Source organism: Ahaetulla prasina, chromosome 8 (assembly GCF_028640845.1).
Source record: "Ahaetulla prasina isolate Xishuangbanna chromosome 8, ASM2864084v1, whole genome shotgun sequence".
Taxonomy (NCBI): Eukaryota; Metazoa; Chordata; class Lepidosauria; order Squamata; family Colubridae; genus Ahaetulla; species Ahaetulla prasina.
The window spans coordinates 88,493,170-88,509,899 of record NC_080546.1 but is presented as its reverse complement, the minus strand read 5'-3'; the positions used below and the strand labels follow the sequence as shown (position 1 = coordinate 88,509,899).

The 16,730-nt window shown below is 39.0% G+C and overlaps 1 protein-coding gene across 2 annotated transcripts in view; it reads left to right on the top strand.

Annotated features, from left to right (window-relative positions):
* The first annotated feature begins 2,535 nt into the window (after positions 1 to 2,535).
* Positions 2,536 to 16,730, top strand: part of RFC1 (replication factor C subunit 1) — a 50,694-nt gene continuing 36,499 nt past the window's right edge. Inside the window, exons 1-5 of one of the 2 annotated variants that reach the window (XM_058192540.1) lie at positions 2,543 to 2,625; positions 7,580 to 7,719; positions 8,766 to 8,891; positions 10,752 to 10,827; positions 14,789 to 14,902. In XM_058192540.1, coding sequence (XP_058048523.1) covers positions 7,717 to 7,719; positions 8,766 to 8,891; positions 10,752 to 10,827; positions 14,789 to 14,902 — 319 coding nt within the window. In that variant the 5' untranslated portion in view covers positions 2,543 to 2,625; positions 7,580 to 7,716. Of the gene's footprint in view, positions 2,626 to 7,579; positions 7,720 to 8,765; positions 8,892 to 10,751; positions 10,828 to 14,788; positions 14,903 to 16,730 lie in introns of both variants that reach the window. The other variant, XM_058192541.1, reaches the window with a different exon arrangement.

Below are 16,730 nucleotides of genomic sequence, written 5' to 3'. Positions count from 1 at the left end.
AAGCAAGAATGATCCGAAGGCTCACATATTTATCTACTGTATCCTAGTTTAACAATGCATATCAGGGATGCCCAATCTTGGCCATTTTTAAGACCAGTGAACTTCAACTCCCAGCCAGTTATGCTTTGAATAGCTAAGCTATGAATCCTGAGAATTGAAGTCCACCAATCAAAGTGGCCAATGCTGGACATCTCTGATATATCGATGGATGGATATACAGTGTATACACACGTATACACAATCTGTCCATCATCCATCTATCTACCTACCTACCTACCCATATCTATCATCTAGCTAGCTACCATCTATCTTTTCTACCTATCTACCCATATCTATCTACCTATCATCTCTTATCTACCTACCTACCTACTCATATCTATCATCTATCTACCTACCATCTATCTTATCTACCTACCTTCTTTCTTATCTACTTATCTACCTACCTTCCCATATCTACCATCTACCTACCTACCATCTCTTATCTACCTACTTACCTACCCATATCTATCTACCTATTATCTCTTATCTACCTACCTACCTACTCATATCTATCATCTATCTACCATCTATCTTATCTACCTACCTTCTTTCTTATCTACTTATCTACCTACCTTCCCATATCTACCATCTACCTACCTACCATCTCTTATCTACCTACTTACCTACCCATATCTATCTACCTATTATCTCTTTACCTACCTACCCATATCTATTATTTATCTATTTACCTATCTACCTACCATCTATCTTATCTACCTATCTACCCATATCTATTATCTCTTATCTACCTACCTACCCCTATCTTTCTCTTTCTTTCTATCTATCTACCTACCTACTCATATCTATCATCTATCTACCTACCTACCATTTATCTTATCTACCTACCTACCCATATTATCTCTTATCTACCTACCTACCCCTATCTTTCTATCTTTCTATCTACCTACCTACCTACCTACCATCAAATAAGATCTACCCATATCTACCTATCATCTCTTATCTACCTACCTACCTACCCATATCTTATGGGTACCTACCTACCTACCATCTATCTTATCTATCTACCTACCTACCATCTTTCTTATCTACCTACCTTCCCATATCTATCAATCTACCTACCATCTACCTACCTACCATCTCTTATCTACCTACTTACCTACCCATATCTATCTATCATCTCTTTACCTACCTACCCATATCTATTATCTATTTACCTATCTACCTACCATCTATCTTATCTACCTATCTACCCATATCTATTATCTCTTATCTACCTACCTACCCCTATCTTTCTCTTTCTTTCTATCTATCTACCTACCTACCTACCCATATCTATCATCTATCTACCTACCTACCATTTATCTTATCTACCTACCTACCCATATTATCTCTTATCTACCTACCTACCCCTATCTTTCTATCTACCTACCTACCTACCATCAAATAAGATCTACCCATATCTACCTATCATCTCTTATCTACCTACCTACCTACCCATATCTTATGGGTACCTACCTACCTACCATCTATCTTATCTATCTACCTACCTACCATCTTTCTTATCTACCTATCTACCTACCTTCCCATATCTATCAATCTACCTACCATCTACCTACCTATCATCTCTTATCTACCTACTTACCTACCCATATCTATCTACCTATCATCTCTTTACCTACCTACCCATATCTATTATTTATCTATCTACCTAGCTACCTACCATCTATCTTATCTACCTACCTACCCATATCTATTATCTACCTACCTACCTCTTTCTTTCTTTCTATCTAATCTATCTACCTACCTACCTACCCATATCTATCATCTATCTGCCTACCTACCATTTATCTTATCTACCTACCTATCTCACCATATCTATTACCTATTTACCTATCCCTATCTTTCTTTCTTTCTTTCTACCTACCTACCTACCTACCTATCCATATCTATCATCTACCTACCTATCTACCCATATCTATCTACCATCTCTTAACTGTCTACCTACCTACCCATATCTATCTATCTATCCATCCATCCATCCATTCATCTATCTATCTGCCTACCAACCATCTATCTAATCTACCTATCTAAAAACAATCTGGGCTATATTTTATTCTATAAAATATCCTAGTGGTTTTTCTAATACTGTACCTCCAGGGAACTGTCCCTGGATGAACGTTCAAACGTCCTGATTTCAAAACAAGAGCCAGGGCCGTCTTGGCTGCCATACCACACCCGGCCGCCAGAGACACCCCCCACCCACAACTTCGCGTCCCCCTAGCGGTCGCCCGGAGAACGGCAGCCTTTTTCCTTCGACTCCATTCCTCCCTTCATCCCATTCCGTGGCCCGTTTTCCTCACGGACGAGAGTCAAAGGAGCGGCGGCGGCGGGGGTGGCGGTGGGGGGAATGAGGGGGGGGGTGTCAGAGCGAGCTAAAGCCGCCGGAGCCTCACTTTTTACCTCAGCAGAGGCACGAGCGCAACGTTTTCCCCCGCGCGCGCGCTTTTGAGCGTAGTGACGTCATCAGCGCGCCCACGCGCCGGGGGCTGTTGGCGCCAAGATGGCCGCGCCGCGGCGGGAAGCGTCGTGAGGGGAACAGCGGAGCCTCCTCAGGCCGGAAACATGGTGAGGGAGGCCGTGGCTGGCTTGCTCGGCCGGGCCTGGCCCTCGGGACCGGTCAGGGGCTCTCGGGAACCAAGGCTGGCCGCCTTAAAGAGGGGAAGGCCGCTCTCGTGACCTTTAACCTTCGACCGGGCTCTGGTTTCCCTCTTTCCCCCCCCCCCACCTCTCCTCTTTTATCCTCCCTCAGGCTGGATCCGGCAAAGAGATTTGGGGTTCGGTCCTAGCAGGAATCCAAAAGCCAGGGGAAAGAAAGCCAAGCCAAACCTTCCTAATATCAATCCATGTATCTTGACTTTTGTCTACATTAGATCTGCTTGAGCAGGGGGTTGGGCTAGAAGACCTCTTAGGGACCCTTTTCCAACTCTGATATTCTCCATTGCCTCCTCTTTTTTTGTGGGGGGGAGGTGTTGACTTTGTATAAGTTTGTTTGCTGGCTGGGGAATTCTGGGCGTTGGAAGTCCACAGGTCTTAAAAGTTGCCCAGTTTCTTGTCTCCTAAAATTATAGGTCATCCTCGATTTACGACCACAGTTTAACCCAACAGTTCTGTCGTTAAGCGAGACATTTGTGCGGTGGGCTCCGCCCCATTTTTACCACCTTTCTTGCCCCAGTTGTTAAGGGAATCCCTTGCAGCTGATAACTTCGTAACCTGGTTGTTAAGTGAGAATGGCTCCCACATTGACTTTGCTTGTCAGAAGGTCGACAGAGGGGCTCACGTGACCCTCGGGACACAGCAGCCGTCATAAATATGAGTCCATTGTCAAGCATTTGATTTCATAATCATGGGGATGCTGCAATGGTCGTAAGTGTGTTAAAACGGTCATAAGTCACATTGTTCAGGGCCGTTGTAACTTTGAACGGTCACTAAACGAACAGTTATAAATTGAGGACTGCCTGTCATTTAGGATATCCCCCTCCCAAAGTGATACCTTTTCTTTCTGCGCATATATATATATATATATATATATATATATATATATATATATATATATATATATATAGGTCTTTGGTTGTTCGGGTTTTCTCCCGTGTAAAATTGGAAGTGTCTTGGCGACGTTTCGACGAAGTCTCATTCGTCATCTTCAGGCTTCAGCTTCGTGCTTCTGGGAGCAATGTGTGATTGCAGCTGTTTCTTCCTTTTTAACTGCTAGTGGGGGTTCACTATATCATATATATATATGATATATATATCATATATATCTTTATGCCCCGTTCTCCTTATTTATAAGGATACTGTATATCAGTGCTGTTCTCATTGCCTGCTAAAATTGCACAAACACAGGCCACCTATTTTGCATTGCAAATCAGAGCTTGTTGGAATTTCTTGTGTGGTCAATTTCAGCCATTTGGATTTATTTAGTGGCTGCAAATTGGAAGTATTTGTCAGTACGAAGAGCTAAGTTTTGCCTACATCTAGCTTTTATATACTTTGCTTTTCTAGCAATTTGTAAGGAATGATTCATTGTCTCCCTTGTCCTGTTTAATTCTAAAATAACTTAGCCAAAACAGTTTAGGATGAGATCAGTTGTCCTCAATAGTCTGTGTTTTCTTCAGTTGATGCTCAGTTTAATGGATAAAAAGACATCCTCCCTTAATAGAATGGGGTGGAAATGATCACAAATGCTTTTAAATTTAAAATGAATACAAATTTGAATAGAATAGTATAGAATTCTTTATTGGCCAAGAGTGATTGGACACACAAGGAATTTGTCTTGGTGCATATGCTCTCGGTGTACATAAAAGAAAAGATACATTCATGAAGAATCAAGGTGAGAAGATTAATAACCATGCAGACTTAGTAACTAGTTTGACATTGTTGAGGGAATTATTTGTTTAGTAGAGTGATGGCGTTCGGGAAAATGGTGTTTGTGTTTAGAAGTGGCTTGTTTGTTGCTTTTGAGATGTTAGCATGAGAAATGTTGCAAACGTGGCTTGTCAAACCTTGTTTTTCTCTAGTTATTCTCCGCTCATCAGTTAGCAATAATTGTCTGGGTTCAGAAGGATATAGGGCAAGGATACAGACTGTTATCAGTACCGATAGATTAGACCTTGAATTGCATGCATTTTTACGAGCAAGCCTTTGTGAACCTAGTAGGAATGACTTTCTTGGTAAACATGGCTGTTAACCTTTTTGCAGGTACAATAATTGTATGCTGTATTAAATATAGATAGTGGTTTCACAACCTTTGTCTCTTCTGTTAAGAAGCTAGCAACCTTCAAGACAGGCTGATATTCTAAAATTTTAGATTTTTATGATATTTTGATATTCTAAAATCTCAAATGTGATAACGTTTTGTGCAATTTTGTGCAACTGTATGTACGGTAATTGGGTGAGAAAGGATGTTCATGATGTCAACTAATTCTCTAATATAGTAGCAAACTGAGCACAGGATCAAACTAATGGTTCTGCTGTGTTAGTGGCCATTTTATGTAGTACAGAACACAAAGCATTAGTGTGCCTCTTTTGCATCTGGAAAAGATTAAACTGCAATGTAATATTTTTATCCACCTTTTTAAAAAATGACCATGTAGGAAAGTGGATATTTTCTCATTGCTTTGGAATAATTACAGTTTATCTGATACCTACTTCAATTTACAGTACTTAATTTTTTTCTGTTAAGTAATATTTGGAAAGGGCTTCTTTCCTCTTATCAACATTTAGCTTTTCTCTATTTGTAAATACAGATGTGTGCCAAACCACACATTCCTCTCTTCACTGGTGCACATTTCTTTAATCTTGTCTTTGTGCTCTGATAAAATTGGTAAAATCAGGAGGAAAACATTTTAGTTTCTAATGTGGGAGGAGAAACACATCAGTTAGTTTATTTTTTACTTGCACCATTATTTTTTACCTTTCTAAAAAGAACATATGCATGCTGTATTTATATATATAAAAAAAGGAATTGCAAAAATATTTCTCAAACTTTGATAGTTTCATCCAGGGCTAAATGACCATCTGCCTAAGATGCAAAATATATAATTGGTTATGAGAATTCATTTAAATCTCTTTGTAGGATAATATAGTATAAGGTAAATAAATATGACCGGTTTTTTGATCATCACCTCAAAAGCATGTAGCTACCATAAAATGCAGTGGATAGCTAGGCACTTTAACTGAGTGGCATCTGATACTGAATCATATTTAAGCACTTTAATATGTACATATTGATTTGGAAGTATTAGAATGATTACTTTGCTTTTGAAGTAGAAGGATAACTAAGGAGATTTTGTTGGCCTATGTGACATAGCATTCACAGTTTGCAGAAGCCATGGAGAATGAAAATATGAACAGATTATACTTTGATATGTTGCAAGTTACACTCTGGAAATGCATATATTTGTGTTTCCGTGCAATTTTTCCATGTCCAGAAATTTTTCACAAGGAGCTGTTGTAACACATCTTTCTAATTATTTGCTTTCTGTGTGAATTAATGAGTCTATCTTTCAACCTATGTTTTTCAATTATGAACTGAAATAGTACTGACTGTTTTACTGTTTGATTAGCTGCTTGTCTGTATAGCCCAGTCCCATTTTTTTTATCCAATAGAACAATTCCTCAGTAAACATATTAGTTGGAAATAAGTAATAAGTTTCAGTAATTTTTTGTTACTAATTTTATTTCTCAAAACTACAGAAATACAAAAGAAAAAATACTGAATAATTGTTATACATCCAAAACAAAAAGTCCCAAAATATGTGGTGCTAATTAAATATCCTAAATATAAAATATCCTTTCTAATTAATAGAAAAAATATTATACAATAATTAATACTTTTACAGATTTCATTCATTTGTTAAGCTGATTAAATTTGGATTGTGTAGTAATGCTTTATGCCAGGGGTGTCAAACTCAAATTTCACTGAGGGCCGCATCAGGGTTGTGTTTGACCTTGGGGGTGGGGGGATGGATATGACCAGGGTGGGCGTGGCCAGCTGAACCTCACTTGTGTCAGGGCGCCTGTGGTGGCCCTAGCGCTCTGCCAGTGAAAATGGAGCTTGGGAGTGCTGCATGCTCCACAACCAATTGCACTCCATTCAGGTGACCCTGAGGGCAAAGATAAACCCTCAAGTGGCTTTAAGAGCTCTCAGGGAGGTTGCTAACAACCAGATGACTACAAAAAAATATGATCCTTCCATTCCTCCCCCCACCCACCCACCATCTAGTCAGACCAGGGGTGAAATGCTTCTGGTTTGGACCGGATCGCCGGATCCAGTAGCGATGGCAGTGGGTGGTTCAGAGAACCGGTAGCAAAAATCCCTGCCCCGCCCCGCCCCCATGCCCAACTGAGCCACGCAATCATCAGAGGTGTTTTTTTTTTTTTTACTTTTAAAAGCATTTTTTCTTCGGCCGAAAAAATGCTTTTAAAAATAAAAAAAAAGCCTCTGATGATTGCGCGGCTCAGCTAGGATCGTCAGAGTCTTTTAAAAGCATTTTTTTACAACCTCTTCGGCCAAAGAGGTTGTTAAAAAAATGCTTTTAAAAGTCTCTGACGATCCCAGCTGAGTTGCCTGATCATCAGAGGCTTTTGTTTCTTTTAAAGGCATAAAAAATGCTTTTAAAAGAAAACAAAAGCCTTTTGACGATCAGGCAACTCAGCTGGGTTCGTCAGAGCCTTTTAAAAGCATTTTTTCTACTATCTCTTCGGCTGAAGAGGAGATAGAAAAAACGCTTTTAAAAGTAAAAAAAAAAAAGGTGGCTGCGCCCACCCAGTCACATTACCCCCACCAAGCCATGCCCACAGAACCGGTAGTAACAAATTTTACATTTCACCATTGAGACAGAACCTATCCTTCCATCCCCCTGAATATCTAGTCTCTCTTGTCAGTACCAATCCTTGCCCTTGCCATGACTACATTACATCACTTACAGTTCCTTCATCCTGTTTTTTAAATTATTGGTTACATTATAAGACATCTAATGTCCTTTCTTTTTTTACACATTTCTGGGTGGTCCAATAGATCTGAAATTTGTCTTCGATGAACTCACTCAGAAATCATCGGAAGCATATGTTCACATTTTTTTAATATATGGAGCCATTGATTTTCCAGAATTCAATATTGTTCCAATTCTTCCTTCTACAAATCAAATACAACTGATGGTAAATTTAATTTCACCTTCTAATACTTCATAAAATTGCATTCTTGGATTTTGTTAAAGTGTAGGTGGACTCTTGGAGGTTCTATAGCACCTAAACCATGCTGCACACTGGTAGTTAATACATACTTCAATTATATCAGTTTCTTTCAAGCTAATGTGAATCAAACAAAAAGTAATCATTTTTAAGTACTGATTAAAATCTGTGCATTTAATGTACTAATTTCTTAGCCTAGGCATTCCAAAGGAACATCTTCCCTGATATTTTCAAATTTAAATTATAAAAAGGATTGACTTACGTGATGTAAAATAAAAAATGCAATCATTTAGCAATTAATTATTAGGTGTGGCTAACAGTTTTCAAAGCAAGTAGCAATGAGCCCCGATTTAATATATTTGGCTTTTAAAAATTGCCAAGATTTCAAAGGTGTTGCTCTTTAAACAGGCCCAAATAAGAGAGAAATCATATCTTACTTCCCAAAAAATGAAAGTATTAAAATGAAACCTCAATGGTATGGTTGAAAATTTGATGGGTTAAAGCTGCCATCCTCACAAAGTAAATACAATTTAGCCAGATATATGTCTAGGGTCTTTAACCTGCTATTTAAAAGTCTTGTTAAATCCTACTTAAGATGCACATTAGTCTTGAGCCAAAACTTATTTTAATAACAATCTTATTCCAAAGACATATTGAAAATTTAACCATCAAAAATCTGTTAAGATTGCACCTATACATTTGAACATAAATGGCTTAAATAGTGTTCCCTTCCCCAACTTATTTAGAGCAAAGGGCTAAAAAATTTTCCTAAGCACTGATTAAATTGCAGACCATATTGATTCAAGGATTTACAGTATACAGCTGAGTGTTAGACTGTTTAAATTTGCTAGCAAATTACAGTACTCTCAATAAATTGGAAAATAAAATTGAGTCCAGTTCTTAAACAACAGGCATTTATGCTTCGCGATAGGAATTGTATGCCAAATGTATGTCCTGAAATTTTGCAGAAGAAAAGATCGAATTTGACGTTGCTTTACGGATTCTTTTACCAGGATATCCGTAAATTCTTTGGAGTTGTAACTCCAGGAAAGAAACCTGAATGTGGCATTGCGAGAAAGGAAAAACCCCAGAATAAAGAGAAGAATTCAGGGGCAACATCGACGCTGAAAGAAATCAAGGTGAGCATATAATGTTTAGTTTCAAATATTTCAGAGTTTGATGACGGCTTTATGATCTTTTTGCAGCAGTATCTTTTTCTGGAGTGTTTAATTTGCCGAGACTTTCGCTGATGATCAGCTGGATCATTTTATACTTCAGAGATATTATGCTTCATATGTTGCTGTCCTTAAATTTATATTTTGTGTTGCTTTTACTTGTTGTAAGCCAACCAAAGTCTCCTTGTGGGATTGGCAGCTATATAAATCAAATAAATGTTTTGTGGGTTAGCGGAGGATCAGTCAATCAGAATAGAGTTGGTAGGGACCTTAAGAGGTCTTTTAGTCCAACCCCCTGCTCAAGGAGGAGACCCTAAGTCATTTCAGACAGGTGGCTGTCCGGTCTTTTCTTGAAAGCCTCCAGTGATGTAGTCTGCGAAGTCAGTGATGAAGTCTGCCAAGCAGGAGAACAAGCCCCCAGACCCAAAAGCTGTGACAACACCGAGGGGCTGGAACGAGAGCTCCTCTGATTGAGAAGAAAGTGGCCCCCAATCCGGCTGGGCTGGATTGGTGAATCAGCCCTGCACCCCATATCCAGGGAGGATCCGGCCATGGCACCCCCACCCCACGTTTGGGTGGAGGACGTGACCAAGGGGTGGGAAACCTCCTATGGGCCCAGCATGTCCCCCAATGTGTGTGTGTCCCTCACCCACACCTTGGGGGACACAGGATGGAAGAATAGGCACTGGAATTGGGTGGTGATCGCTTGGTGTTTTAGGAGGAGTGCTAGACCTTCCCAAGAGGCAGACCTAACTCTTACTATGAATACTTTGATTAGGGCAGGGGTCTGCAACCTTTTTTTTTTTTATTTGAATTTATATCCCGTCCTTCTCCGAAGACTCAGGGCGGCTTACACTGTGTTAAGCAATAGAATTCATCCATTTGTATATATATTATATACAAAGTCAACTTTTATTGCCCCCAACAATCTGGTTCCTCATTTTACCTACCTTATAAAGGATGGAAGGTTGAGTCGACCTTGGGCCTGGTGGGATTAGAACCTGCAGTAATTGCAAGCAGCTGTGTTAATAACAGACAGACTTAGTCTGTTGAGCCACCAGAGGCCCCAGTGTTTAAGGTTTAAGAGGAACCTTAAACACCCAAAGAGCCATTTGGACCCGTTTCCCACAGAAAAAAAACAAACACACGGGAGCCACAAAACCTGGGTGGGCGTGCCCAACTCAATGTCACTCCCTCCCACCCAGTCACATGACCCCCCTAGCCACGCCTACCCAGCCACAAAACCATTCTCTCTCTGTCTCTCTCTCTCCCTCCCATCTATCTCCCCTACCCCCTTATGTATCTCTCTGTCCCACTCCCTATTTTCCCATCTATCCCCCTCTCTGTGTATCACTCTTTATCTCTCTCTTTCTTTCTCTCTCTCTCTGTGCACGTATGGAGAGACCCTTCTTAAGTGAGCGGACACCTGCCTTGCGCGCTCCTTTCCTGCATTTTGGCGCTTGCTTGAGGAAGGTCTCTCCACGCGTGCGCATGCTGCCGGCTCAGCCACAGCCCACCAGGGGGTCACAAGAGGAAGCCTCCACCGCGGCTGGGGATCTTTCCCCAGCCAGCCTGGATTTCCAGAAATATCTAAAAAAATAAAACGGGCAAGGGGCGGGGTCAACCAGTGATGACGGGACAGGGAGCCACAGCAGGGGGCCCAAAGAGCCGCATGTGGCTCCGGAGCCGCGGGTTGCCGACACCTGGATTAGGGTGATGAAAATGGGTCCCATACAAGATAAGTTTATTGATTCATGCAGCATTGCATAAATGAGTTAATATCGACAGAATTGTTCTGACGAATAACAAAGCCACTTTCCATAGGTGAAAAGTTCACCTCACGAAGAGGATTTCAAGCAAAAACCGGCAAACAAGAAAAAGAGGATAATCTATGATTCAGGTAAGCCTTATACCTATCATTCCAGGTTTATTTTACATCGCTACAATGATTTCTTTTTCCTAGGGTTTTCCTGGAAAGACAACTGGAAACTTTCCATAGGTTTTTCCCAATAATTTCCGTTCATAAATCGCATAGAATGTGTATTTAGAATTAAGGCATCCCTGGATTCACAATGTAATTACCGTATTTTTCGGAATATAAGACACTTTTGCCTCCTAAAAGAGGGTGAAAATTTGGGTGCATTTTATACTCCAAATGTAACCCCGCCTGCCTACCGAGCCCCTACCCATCAGCCTCTGAGCGTTCTCTTCCTGGCTGCAGAGATTGCCACTGACAACGGCTTGTGTTTTGGGGCTCTGCACATCACGTTTTCAGCCTCCAAACGCTCCGTTTGAGAGCCTTTCAAGGCTGTAGGGATCGCCAAAGCAGATCGCCACCCGAAAACGCGACGCGTTTGGAGGCTGAAAACACGATGCGTGGTGCCCAAAATGGCTACCTGGAAAAGCTGCTGCCTTGTCTTATCCCTTCCACGCTTCGCCTGCTTTAGTCACTGGAGCCCCCCACCCCCACCCCCGACGATCAGCTGTGCTTTTGAAGCTGTTTTTCAGCCCCAATGTGATCTTCCGTGCTTTGCCTGCTTTTCTAATTGCTGCTCCCTCCGACGATCAGCTGTGCTTTAAAAGCTGTTTTTTAGCCCCAACGCAATCTTCCGGAACATTTTAAATATGAAAAGAAAAAAAACATCTTCAGATACATACCAAGTGAATAAGTTTACAGTAGTCAGTATTTCTGTTTAGATCCCTGTGAATATATAAAGGTAAAGGTTCCCCCCCACACGTGTTAGTTGTTTCTGGCTATATAGCACTTTTTAAAGGCATTGGAACTTTAAAAGCATTGCATGAATTTGATTATCATGGTACTTTTCTGTAGACAAGAATTTTAGCCTAGTGGAGGCTAGAGTCAGTGGCACAGAGAAGTTGTTTCTTGAAAATTCCTGCCCCCCCAAATCTGCTTGCGAAAATTAATTTTAAAAACGCTCAAAAATTCGATTTTCAGGTTTTTTTTTTTTTAAAAAATTCTATTTGCCTAGTCGTAATTAGTTAGTAAACATCCTCCTTCAAATCTAAGCTAGAAATTGGGAATTTTGCTTGTTATATATGTTGACAGTAGCAGCAAGACTATTGTATGCACAAAAATGGAAGGACACTTTGATTCCTATCAAATCAATTCATTCCATGATTCCATGGATAAACAGTCGCAGAAATTGATGGAGTTGGCCGAAATGGCAAAATCAACCAGGTTGATTAAAGAAATGAACATAAATAACTTTTGTTTCCATTTGGAGACCGCTTCTGAACTTTGTCTTGAAGCGGAAAAGAATGAAACTTCGATTTTGGGTTTTACCGATTTGATTGATAAATCTTTATAGAAATGGCTTGTTTCGTATTATTATGAAAAACCAAAAAGTTGTGATTTGGTGTTAATGCCTTATTTTTACTGCAACAGAGACAGTCGGAAGTCAATACTTCTGTTTCTTTTTTTCTTACCCTTCCTCACTTCTCCCCACTACTTTTCTATTTACTTTGTATTTTGTATTTTATAGTACTTTATAATTCAGTAGAAAATATTGACAGGTAATCTAGGCTAGGCAGGGAATTTCTGGAAGTTCAAGTCCAGATATCTTAAATTTGCAAAGGTTTAGACCAGTGGTTCTCAACCTTTATAGTGCTGCGACCCCTTTAATACAATTCCCCACGATGTGGCGACCCCAACCGCAAAATTATTTTTGTTTTATTTTTTATTTTTTTTATTACTTTTTTTACAACAAACAAACAAAAAAAATACATTATTACACCCTTGTGCTATACATAAAAGGAAGATTTGGGTCTTCGGATATATCCTCATGATTGCCAAAATCCACGTTCTCGAGGTACAGGTACTGAAGCGTCCAATGTTCCAAGCGCAAAGTCCACAAATGGTTTCCAAGTCTTCCAGAAAAAATCTTCTTTATACACACCACTTCTAATTTTAATATCACATGTCATTTTATCATTTAAAGCTAATTTCCACATTTCAGAATTCCACTCTTCTATTCTAAAAATCACATCTAGTTTCCAATATCTAGCTATTATAATTCTACCTATTATAATCATAATTCTAATCAATTCTTTTTCATATTTTGTTAATTCTTGCATCCTGATTAATTAAAGAAATGGGCCGATAGGACTCAATCCTTTCTAAATCTTTATCTGGTTTAGGAATTAGGGATATCACCGTTCTATTCCATGACGAAGGTACTTCCCCACCATGTAATATTCCATTAAATAATTTTTGCAATCTTGGTATTATTAATTCTTTAAATTCTTTATAAAACTCAATAGGTAATCCATCCTCACCTGGAGCTTTCCCTAATTTTAATTTTTGTATTATTCCATTAATCTCATCTTGTGTTATATCTTCTTCCATCAATTCCTTATATGTTTGATCAATTTTCACCACATACTTTTCTAAATAGCTTTGCAATTTTCCCCGATTAATTGGTTTCTTTGAATATAGATTCTGAAAAAAATTTCTAACCACTTCACATTTCTCTAATTTTATAACATCTTATACCTCTATCATCTATCAAAACTCCAATTTCTCTCTTCTCTCTTTTATCTTTCGCCATCTTTGCCAATAATTTAGAATTTCTATTACTAAATTCAAAAAAATTCCTATTTAAAAATCTCAAATTTCTTTTTACTAACTCTGTATCTTCTTCTATCATTTTATTTCTTAACATATTAAGCTCCTGAAGAATTTTTTTTCTTTAGTAAGCAAAAATTGATTTTCCAATTCTTTAATCTGATTTTTATCTCTTTCCATTTTAATTTTATAATTTTTATATTTCCTACTTGATAATTTAATACTCTCCCCTCTAAACACCGCTTTCATCGCATCCCAAACAATTTCAAATTTAACCTCCCCGTTATCATTTAATCTCCAACTTTCCTCCAGTTTTTTAAGTATCCATTTTTTATCCTTTTCATTTTTATACAATTTCTCGTCATATCTCCAATAGCTTCTTTTTTTCTCAAAATTAAAATCTAAGTCCACCATAACTTCTGCATGATCAGAATCTTTAAAAATTCCCACATCTACCTTATCCACATTATTCAACAAATCTTTAGAAAGAAAAATATAATCAATTCTAGAATATGTATTATATATCTTAGAAAAAAAAGTATATACTCTCTCAATTCCTTTAACCTCTCTCCACACATCAACCACGCCATTTCGAAGCATCCACATATTTAAAATCCCCATTTTATTTGCTCCTCCACAGCGGGTGGGATTAGTACTATCTATTTTATCTCTGATAAAATAGATAAAATAGATAAAAGAGATAAAAAATTATTTTTGTTTTGAATTTATCGCACCTGAAGCCGTATTGGCTAGCGATCTGAACTGCTTGCGATTGCCTTGAGGACGGAGGCATTAAAGCGGAGACTCCTCCCCTGTCAAGTTTATCGCGCCTGAAGCCAGATTAGGCTAGCGATTGGGAGTGATTGCAGCTGGCTTGAGAGGGAGACATCAGAGCAAAGATTTCTCTCTTTTTTAATTCATCGCGCCTGAAGCCGAATTTGGCTAGCGATTTGAAGAGCCTGCAGCTGGCTTGTGGAGTCAACCATTGGAGCGCGATTCTTCGACTCGCAAGTATACCAAGACAAATTCCTTGTGTGTCCAATCACACTTGGCCAATAAAAATTCTATTCTATTCTACTTCCCATATTTCCGATGGTCTTAGGCGACCCCTGGCAAATCGTCATTCGACCCCCAACAGGGTTGCGACCCACAGGTTGAGAACAGCTGGTTTAGACCAACCACTGGTCTAAATCTAAAGTGACCTGGAAGGGTTTGTCTCAGAGTATTTTTGCTTGTGGATGCATACATAAAAAAAAAATAATGCTGTTTAATTCAGATTCCGAAGAGGAGGTACCATTAATCAAAAAATCTAAGCAACCAGAGAGAAAGTTATCTGCAAAATCTGCTAAGCTGTTAAAGACAGATCCTGTGGCTTACGTTTCAGAAACAGGTAATCCTCCATAAGATCTACTAATGTGAGATTTATGTTCCACTGGAAATAAATTTTGGGGATTTGTTTAAAATCGAAGTCATACTGTAAAATGATGGCTGAGGAAATTAAATTTGTGGTATATTACAAAGTTGGTGCAGAAATAGATTTGTGTTTGATGAATAAGTGGACTTAGCTTGGCTTAGTAATTATCTTCCTTACATGTAACTGTTGAACTTGATTTTTTTTAAAAAAATTCTAAAAACAAATGTATCCTTGTAAAACAAAACCTGCTGTCCTGAATTCAGCCATTGTTTGAAATCCTCTGTTACTATCAATATAGTTTACAGGTAGTCCTTGCTTACCAACCATTCATTCAAGGACTGTTTCAAATTACAGGTAGCCCTCAATTTACAACAGTCTTACAACAGTTCACTTAGTGACCGTTCAAAGTTACAACGGCACTGAAGTGACTTATGACTGTTTTTCACATTTACGACCATTACACACTTACAATCATGGTCACATGATCGAAGTTCAGATGCTTGTCAACTGACTCACATTTATGACGGTTGCAGTCTCCCCAAGGTCATGCAATCCCCTTTGTGACATTCTCACAACAAAGTCAACCCGGGGGGGGGGGGCGGGGATTCACTTAACAGCCCAGTTACTAACTTAACAAATGCAATGATTCACTTAACAACTGTGGCGAGAAAAGGCATAAAACGGGGCAAACTCAAGTACTTAACAAATATTTCACTTAGCAACATCAGTTTTCCGCTCAATTGTGGTCGTAACTCAAGGGCTACCTGTATAACGGTGCTGAAAAGTAAATTTACGGTCCTTGAACTTGTGGCTTTCATAAAGTTTCCAGGCAGTCACGTGAATGCAATTTGTGCACTGCAGTGCACGCCTAACGACGGTCGCAACTTTTTGTGGCCCTGTCGTCGCATTTGCAACCTTCACAGCTGCTTCTGCGAAGCAAAGTCTGGTGAAGCCAGCGAAAAGTTGCAAGCCACAATCCTTCGGTATCGCACTGAATGACCGTCGATAGATTGGCTTAACAACCACAGCTGGAACTGTTGGAAGTCCTTCTGGTTGAATGACATTTCGTTTTACAGTCGTGTCACTTAGTGACGTAGTTTCCCCATCCCAGATTCCGGTTGGTAAACAAAGACTTACCTGTGCTTAAAAAAAAGGTGTTTTGATGTTTTCTCACGCTCATCTATTTTCTGTAATTCTTTTTGTGTGTGTGTGTGCATCTGTGGGAATGCCCTTGCTTGTTAGTTGTGTGCTGTTTGACTGCTTAAAGTGCATTTATTAACTCTTGGAAATATTCATGAAAGATGACATTGAAAGCATGTTACGCATGGGAAATAGTTTTAAGAAAGGAGATCTCAGATCAGACAAAGATCTTTCTGGTATGAATATGTTACTTAAAGTCAGAGAAGAAACGAGTCGATACATTGAATGCAGCCTTTTTGCATATTAAGGTACAAGATTAAATATAAATGCCAGTTTACTTTTGTCCTATCTCTGAATCAAAGTGGGTTTGGGATTAAGTCCCACCTAGTTGGTAGGGTTCATTGTTGAGCATATATAATGTCTTTGGTTTGCCTCTGGCTGAAGAGTGCTATGCGAAGCTAATTATTGGGGCCTCTTTAAGCCAAAACCCTTTTTTATTTTTATTTATTAATTAATTAAATGTATAGTAAGCATTAGATTTGTTTAAATTACTGTATATTTAAACAGAGATAGCTAATAACTCTTGGAATTTCTGAGACCTTTTTTGTCAGAATGTCTAGAAATGTGTGCCAGTTTCAAAACCTTTTAAGACTGGAGGGTTTTA